General features: G+C 37.2%; 1 protein-coding gene and 1 long non-coding RNA gene across 2 annotated transcripts; one reads left to right on the top strand and one right to left on the bottom strand.

Annotated features, from left to right (window-relative positions):
* Positions 1–1,629: 1,629 nt before the first annotated feature.
* Positions 1,630–2,516, top strand: LOC149845281 (uncharacterized). The gene is made up of 2 exons (XR_016430431.1): positions 1,630–1,716; positions 1,835–2,516. It is a non-coding gene; the product is annotated as an uncharacterized LOC149845281 (long non-coding RNA).
* Positions 2,517–4,788: 2,272 nt separating this feature from the next.
* Positions 4,789–7,828, bottom strand: VPS25 (E2F/DP family winged-helix DNA-binding domain-containing protein). The gene is made up of 7 exons (XM_089997546.1): positions 7,774–7,828; positions 7,439–7,536; positions 6,952–7,091; positions 6,528–6,581; positions 6,345–6,433; positions 6,135–6,210; positions 4,789–4,970 (listed from the first exon to the last, which is right to left on the bottom strand). Exons 2-7 carry the CDS (start codon positions 7,495–7,497, stop codon positions 4,849–4,851), a joined length of 540 nt encoding a protein of 179 aa, XP_089853672.1. The 5' UTR covers positions 7,498–7,536; positions 7,774–7,828; the 3' UTR covers positions 4,789–4,848.
* Between the last annotated feature and the right edge of the window lie 1,155 nt (positions 7,829–8,983).

The raw sequence follows: 8,983 nt of genomic DNA, 5'->3' as shown, positions 1-8,983 counted from the left end.
TGTCCTGTAACTAGCAAATTGCATGGAGTTTGCTTGCAAGCAATATCTGGTATTCAGGTCACTTTTATGCATTAAAGGAAATTAAAACAAATTGAAAGTATGTTTAGCTGTTGAACACAAGTACATCATAGCTAAATGGAGGATGTTGAAGAGGAGCAGGTGCAGAATCAATAAACTGATCATCATGCATTAAGCTATGAAGACTTCCCTTGTGAAGGAAACATAGAGATGCATGTTTATGTCATTCTTGGAGGAAGTACCTCTCTCCCCTTTATTTGGTCTTTGGCTATGCTTCTTTCAATATGGTAATTATTATTTCATCCTTTGCTCTAGGTATATACACATAAGCCGTGTGAATTTAGCCTCTTATTGTTTTATTGTTACTGAACATAGCATTACACACATTTTCCATGACTATAGATACCATGCTTTTTCTGATGTTGGCTTTGTGGGTCATTTGCTTGCTGTGGATTTTGCTGAAACAATTATTTGTTCTAAATAGAAATAGAAATAATGAAATATCTTTTAAGCTAATCGCTTTATGACTAGATGGGTGTGCTTAAGGAAGGTTGGCAACCTAGAAAGATCATTTTAACTTTGTCATGATTAGGTTATTATATAGTTTTCTTATTGTTTATTATTTCACTTTATCCTTAGGAAGGCTCCCCTTTTGATGGAATGATGAAGTAAATGTAAGGTGTGAAAGAAGAGGAACTAGATAGAGAATGCAAGGGTTCCCTTTACGTGACCAAGGAATACGGGATAATTGATGAGCCAGCTGACCGAACCTTGGTTTTGTATTTTACAGCAGGTATTTCTTCACTGCAAGTATGCAAAACACTACAATTCTACATGTGTGAACAAGATGATGATCTCTTCAACCTTAATAGTCAAGTCTTCTTGGGAATCCTGATGTAGATGACACCATCTAACAGTGCTAGAGTTCCTGATAGAGATTGGTAACCTCTAGAAATAACCAATATTAGGTCCAGTGTGCAGTAAAAGATGGAATTTCTTCCCTGAGTTCATAAGCGATCCTCAACTAGTGGTATGTTAAACCTGCACACATTTACTCACATTCCTCAAACCCTAGGGCTTATTAATATTCAGAATATTATTTTCCTTTAAAGTTTGTGCAGTGACGTGGCATGTAAAGAGGAAATTTGTCGATGCTCTTAATATGCCTAAACAACATGAAAGATATCCTAAAGATCCAGAGATAATTCGTCTTAGAAATAGAGAAAGACAGCAGCAGTGCAGGGCTCGCAAACACGAGAAAGCTGGAAGATTTGCTGAACTTGGTGGTAACCTTGTATCACATATAGGAAATGTACTGGCTTTGATGGCCAATGACATTCCTGCAATGAGACAAGACAAAGCGCCTCTAGTTGCAAACCTTTGCAGTTACTCATTGATGCATCGGATTTGCATCCCTGACATATTCAGAATGAAAAAGGCCGATGAAAATTTTGGACTCAAATATCTGGAATTGTTTGGGGGGGGGGGGGGGGCGCGGCAGACTAAAAGGTGAATTTTTTTCTTGGAACTAATTTTAGCTGGAAAACAAGTGCAGTTTGATGCTTATTTTTGTTATAGATGTTTCACAGCATTGTGACTTTCTATTCATGCAGTATTCAATATCTCAAAACGAATCGAGGAGATGGACATGTTCAGTATGATACCGATAACAGATGCTATGAGATGGATTCACATAATGTGAGCATTCCTTTTCTGTTTCACCCCTTTTTCTTTTCAAGTTTTAAGCATTGTTAATGAGGATTCATTGCTGCTCAAAACGACCATGGAGCATTATTTCCTATTATGTTGTACGCAGATACCTCGACCCTTGACTAAAATTGAGGATAGGGATAGTCTCCTTCATGTTCTTAGTTGTGCTACAAAACATGACTGAGAATGGAGAAGGGTTATGCAGTTCTGACAATCACAAAATTGAAGAGGGTTCAGAGATAAGAAATTAGTCGGCCGCTTTGCAGATCGTGTGTCAATCATCTGGGACTACTACTCTTGATTGCAGGACCCGTGTTTACTGTCATTGCAAATGGAAAAGAGATGCAAGGATTGGACAAAAATATAAACAGCAAGCAGACATATTATTAGAAATTCCAGTGCATTCACTGACTCAAGTGGAGAAAACCGATGCATGCTCTTCAATATCGGGCCTCTATGATCTGGACATGGATAAGGATGTTTTGTCAGCAGGGGGGAAGTTTAGTTCCAAACATCAGGTGAACCAGACTGCATGTAAGGCTATTTGTTGCTTCACATGGTAGAAGAAATTGGAAAGCTGATGCAAGGAAGGGCGGTTGGGACTCAACCATAACAATTTGATTAGTTTTGTAGAAGTGTTTTCAGTAGTTATCTTGCAGAACCTTGCAGTGGCAAATTTTGAATTATTTCGGACCAATTGTAAAACAATCAAGAACTGTTTGAGACAAAATGCACAGGTTCAAGTATTGAATCTTACATCTGGTGTAACGGTGTTCATGAATTCCAAATAACCTCTTTATTCCCTTATTGTCCTTGACAAATACTTTACTTTGTCAGTGCCCTTGAAGAAATACTTTACTTTGTTCTCTTTGTTTGCAAAATCTTGACTTGTCTCATTAAAATTCAGAATTCCATACATGCAAGGACAGGGCACACATAAATCTATTTAAAATGAATTACAGCATGTATGATATTATGTTTCTGATACTTTTCCGAATATAAGCGTGGGAGGAATGATATAGATTGGCATCAAAGATGGCTTTTTTGTTTTCAGAATGTTTGTTGGGTAAAGCTTTTTCACGTTTATGTTACTTAAGCAAAGGTATGGGGCTCCACATAATCATGAAGAAACCATACCCAGGAAAGACTTCCCTGTCCATTCAAACACACCCTCAGCTTTAAGAAACTCACTTATGACTTATACTTTATTCTCAGGACCCTCTCAACCTTGGTCTACCTTGTTTCACTGCGATAGGTGTAATCTGTTTCATGCATGGACGAGTTTGGCACTTTAGTCATTCTTAAGCACCTATGTGGAAGGTGCTTTCATGATTCACCTTCTGATGAGAATTTCTCACCTCAGATTAAAATTTGTTACAAAAACTGAATTTCTTAAAAGGAGAAAGCTCCAATTTCAGTAGGAAAGGATACCCATGACATGATGCTTGTCTCATTTTTATTAGTAAGATGTGAGACAGAGCAGCCAGCACGTATGCACACAAGGCTAGGACTATTGGAAAGATGAAGCATTAAACGACAAATGGTTCAACAAGTAATAGCTCAACCTTTTAGATAACATCTCGAGTTCACCCATCTCCTTCACTGTTGAAGATTTTTTTGCTAAGCACTGACACGTCTGAGTTAGAAAGCTTTGATGACTCAAGTTCATATTAAAGAAAAGAGATCTAGGGGGAAGAAGGGGCTGCCCTCGGCCCTTGTACTATAGCTATTATTATTATTTTTTAATTTTTATTTTTGCTTCCTTGAAAGAATTAAGAGATATTAATGATTACTATTTGAGCCAAATACATTAGTAATATTATCTATGGAAAATCATTATTGTTTTCTGATAACATAATTATGTATCGAGACAGTAGTATAAAATAAAAGGTTAGTCCCCATTTGATCTTATTCTTATGTTAACTATCGGGGGCTCATTTTAGATCACAGACAACCCCGCCTATTAGGAGTCTCAATGTTTCTAAACATGGAAAGAAAATGATTATTTTTCTTATTTAATCAGACCAAAAAAACTTTCTCATTACAATCATAGAAAAAAATGAGATAAATAATTTATCTAAAGCAATCTTTGTCGTTAGGGACACGTTATATAGTGTGCCGTGTCTAGGCAACACGGTAGGATATGCGGACACATCATGTGACTTGGTATACAAGTTCACCATTATTTTAATATTCTAATGTTTTATAATATTTTCAATAATTAATGTATTAAAATACTAAAAATATATTTTTAATAACTAAAATAGAAAACTTGTGCCCGTGTCATAGTTTTCAAAAAAATTGTGCATCTGTCTCATATTCCTTTCAATTTCCGAAAAAAAAAATCGTTACCTAGGTTGCAATTTATTTAAGGTGATAAGCAACCTGGGACCATGAGGGCTCCGATTGTCCGGTAAGGGTGGCTCATGAACATCACAAGTTTGAAACCCATGGGTGTCCATCCTTTACTGCGAGATCGAAGCTGAGGCTGGGCAAGGGGGACTTGGGATTTTTACACAATGAGCTCACGAATTCCCTTGTTTGGATGTTTTTGCCTTACTACATTTGGTAAATGATCGAGGTTGGAAGTGAAACTTGAAATGAGATACAAGGCAGGCAATTGGCATCACCCACTAATAAATTCTCATTACCTGTACAACTGACCTAGATTGAAAGCTGTGCCACATGAATAAAGACACGAGAATGGATTCGAAATGTCTACGGAATTGACACAAGGGCAAGGTTTTTTTTTATTATTTAATACATAAAAATTATATTTCAATATTTTAATATGTTAAAATAAAATTATCATTGAAACTTATTATTAAAATTATTAAAAAAATATGTAAATTATGTCTAAACATGTCATAGACATGGGACCATATGTAGCGTGTCCCTGTGAAATATAAGAAAGGAGTTCTCTGTAAAAAAAAAATCAAAGGTAAGGAGCCTGGGCAAACCATCAGGGAGATGGCATCTTTCTGATATTGGCAAAAATGCGTATCAATCTCTGCAACTTCCAAAAAATGAAGCTCACGACCATGGAAGATGATGAACATCTAAATTTGATACCATACAGAAAATTGATAGATAAACAGAACAGAAGATGTTTAGACAAAATCATGCAGAGAATTTTACGCCTTCATCATCAGCTGAAGTTCCTTTGAAGATTGTAGCTTTACCCTTTTGCTCTAGTAGCTTTAGAGCACGCATAAGAATAGTTCGATCAATTCCAGCAAGCTCTGCCACATAGATCAAAGACCACATGAAGTCAGTCAACATGAGGAGGAAATAATAGAGACAGGAGTATAAATGACACAAGGGAAAAAACTAAAATTACAATGACCATAATCACTAGTTCTTCAAGACAAAAATGCCAAACAAAAAAAAAGAAAAAATCAAACAGCACAATCAATAAAGAAAACTTTTTCAATCACTTATTGGTGTTTAATTTATCACTTAACTAACTCCAAAAGAACTGCTTCCTTTTAGAAGCCACCAAGATTGAGCTTATCAAGCCTAAGACCTAAAATTTGTTCTTAGAAATAAACCACTAAGAATATTAATTGTTAATAAAAATAAAAGACACTGTGAATGGTTTCTTCAAACAAAAACGCAAAACATGTTGGCTGGTAGAAATTACAAAATTATCAAAAACTCATTGTTGGTACCATGATAATATTGATATCTGCAACTATGTTAGTTGAAAATCACAGAACAACTTCACTCTGGCATCTACTTATATACCATGGCAAGAAAAGATAACAGCTGTAATTAAAACAGATAACACATCACCAACTTTTCGGTAACATATTAATTTTCAAGTTTTATTCATGACCTCATCACAAATGATAAGACTGTTCACATATAGCTCAGAACATCAACATTTAGTGTACTGCCCACAGCAAGAAACCAGTTCCATGCTCTAGTTCGAAGCACAAACAGGCATGGGTTGATGCACCAAGCCTGAGACAGGCACACAAATTTCTGGCCAAGCACTATTAGCCCTAGCCTACACAAGGTGCCATAGGTTAATGAGTTGAGCTTGAACTTGGGTGCAAAAATTTTTTTGATGGGATGAAGCTCAATTGAATATGATGCCGACCTGGTTGGCATTTGGTCTATGAATGATCAGTAAGACCTAATCCCAAGCTCTTCCTGGGTTTTTCCTGGAAGGGATAGGTCCTTTCTGGTCCAAATCAAGTGTGGCCAGGCCTTGCCAGACAACCACCCTAACCATGATAGCCTGCTCATCTACAACCAGTGATGGTATACCCAACATACCGGAGAACAAAATTAAACTTCTTGTTCTTTCAGCCAAAGTGTACAATAACTTCAATAAATAATGGATATTCTTTTTTTTTCTATAAGATACAAGATATTCACCATCAGGACAAAACAATCACCTGTGCCTCTTGATTCAATTCCTGATCGTATTTCTTCAACTGTTAACACGTTGTCTTCAAACCCATTATCTCTCACCTTATTGCACAAAAGAATTGTAGCAGCAAAGACTAGTCATCACCATCTTGTTAACTAAAGGGCCTAAAGGCACATTGGAATCAGAAATATCTGGTAATTTTAAGGATTTCACAGAGGTTGATATCTACACTTACAAACTGCAATATTATATCAGCCCAATCCTGAATCCGATGCCAAAGGATCAAGCATTTCTTGTGTGATTTATCCATCCATTCCGCTCGCCCTGGACCAAAACGGAACGATAAACCCAATCAGAAAATGGGTTTCATGCAATCAAGCATGTTCTTCAAAAGTTCAAAAAACACATCAGAACAAACCTTCTGAAACCAATGCAGAAAGAAACACTTCCTTTGCCTCATGAGTAAGGCTTCCTGCATAAACAATCCTCACAAAATTCAACAGTTTCTTAGCAAAACAAAACCCATTCATACTCTTCCAGAAAGAATAGATTTGTGATATTGTCTTAGACAGACCAAACAGAGATATCGCATCCCATAGCATTCCAAACTCAATGTTCTGCTCAATAAAGGGAACTAAGAAAAAGGTTTTGGATACATCATTATATGTTTCATCTGTGCCAATAGCAACTGAGGATATTTAATAACAAAGATAAACTTGACTAAAATAAACAACACAAGAAACAAAGAGAAGTGCATACTGCCATCATTCAACAAAAAGGGCATGTTGCATAAAAAGTTTGCAATAGAAACTTTTGTTTTAAGACGCAAATGAAGTACATACTCTCAATCAGTGGATTGGAGAAGAGTGGGAACTCTTCCTCCAAGCTGATAACGAAGACCTTCTGATGCTTACAGTAATCAATAATCAGTTCCTGCCAAAGCTGCACCTGTTTCTCTCTGGTGTCCCTTACAGGCTGCAAGCTGCAAACAGATTCCATGCCATTGATAATCTATGCACCCAAGATAACTCAGTTAAGATGTTTCATATTTAACACCTTGGATGTCACATTCAACCAGATGATGAAAAATGGGAGATATTCAACCGCTAAAGATCGAAAGAAAAATGAATGGCACGATTGAATAAACACCCAAAATCCAAAAAAAAAAAATCACAACGAAATTGAGACCAAAACCCTCCAAAATTCTAGCAAAACATATACCAAAAAGCACTTTCCTTCAAAAAAAAACACCAAGAAAAAAAATCAGATTACAATTTCAGGTGACGGCAATTGGGAATTGAAATCAAGATCAAGATGTTCAGAATTTACGTGAAATACGGTGGGTAATTGAAGAACTGTGGCAACTTGAAATCACCCGACTTCTGCATCCCAACTCCTCAAGTACGAACTCTCTCCAAACAACGTTTCTGAAATAACCGGAAAACAGAAGAGAAAACTCAATTTCCGTCTGAACCGTAAAATGACCATCTTTTTATCTTTTTCTTCCTGATTGTTTATCTAAATACCAAAAAGAAGAGAGCAAAGAGGCAATAGTCCTACACCTTGGCATCTTAACAAAACCCCCAAATCTGAATGAATTTCACCACCAAGAAAGAAAAGGGAGGGAATAAGAAAACCGCGAAGAGTAGGGAGAAGAGAGATACCTTAGAACGGGGGACAATGATCGCCGAGTCTTGAGATCGACCGCTTCCTGAGAGAGAGAGAGAGAGAGAGAGAGAGGTTTGATCATTTAGTAATGTTAACTGTTCGGATTTGGATCGGATATCTGATCGAATTCGGATTTGTTTAGTCGGATTAGTTCCGGCGAATCGGCGATAGTTACCAGGAAGTGATGTATGAGAGCAGATCAGGTGATCCGTTGACATCTTCACCGTCCATTGCCTTATCCCACGAGGACCCCCACGGTCTTTATACAATTTGTGGACGGTGAAGATGTCAAATCACTTTCCTTAAAGTGATTTGGCAGATCACCTGCTCTGCTCTCGAAATGGATACCGGAAGCGATGTCTTTATCGCTAGAGCTGAGCTGTTCTTACCTGTGAAGCGGAAGAAAGAGTGTTAAAAAGTAGTATGAAGCGTGAAGCGGGATTCGTTTTGGAAGGGATTGAGGAAGCGTGTAACAAGGGAAAGAGAAAACGTGAAGAACACGACAGAAACCAGTAGGAAGTGAGTAGAAAGCGATGGAAAAAATTTAACTACATAGAAAGCACAAAAAACAAGCAAAAAAGAGAGAAAACTAATCCCACCACATTTTTTCTTATGGCTATGTTTGTTTTATCCTCTTTCGTAGGAAAGAAGTGTCGGTTTCTTATGAAAGCGGATTTCTTTCATTGAAAAGGTCATGAACCACATGCCTCAACAGAATTTACATCCGATTTTTGGCCCGAGTCCAAACACGAACCCAAGTCATAGATGAATCTGACTACGTGCAAAGTGCATATCCCTAGGTTTTGTGGCGATTTGGGTCAGATCTATAATGGATATCACAGCCGAGTCTAACCCTGCTTCTCGGGTATGGACATAAAACACGGGTGCGTAACTATCCAGGTCAATCTAAACTTCAATAATTCACAGGTCTGGATTGTTGTATATTCGACCCCCATTTGCCCTGATCTAACCTGAGTATTTCGTATGTATTCTAAAGGGGTACTATTTGGTCATAGTGACCTGATGTTCTCAATGAGCTAGAAATTATATGCTCAGATCATGTCGGGTCAATGACCCGATCAAACTATAGGGTACGTTTGGTTGAATTTTTGAAAAGTAAAAATATTGTTCAAAAGATCAAAATCTCAAGAGACTCGTGAGAAAGTGAATCTCACTAAGGGCACGTTCGGTTTGATCATTCTGATT

The sequence above is a fragment of the Nuphar pumila genome, chromosome 2 (assembly GCF_984573655.1).
Source record: "Nuphar pumila chromosome 2, dmNupPumi1.hap1.1, whole genome shotgun sequence".
Taxonomy (NCBI): domain Eukaryota; kingdom Viridiplantae; phylum Streptophyta; class Magnoliopsida; order Nymphaeales; family Nymphaeaceae; genus Nuphar; species Nuphar pumila.
The sequence above is the reverse complement of the archived record's forward strand: the minus strand, read 5'-3'. Positions and strand labels throughout refer to the sequence as shown.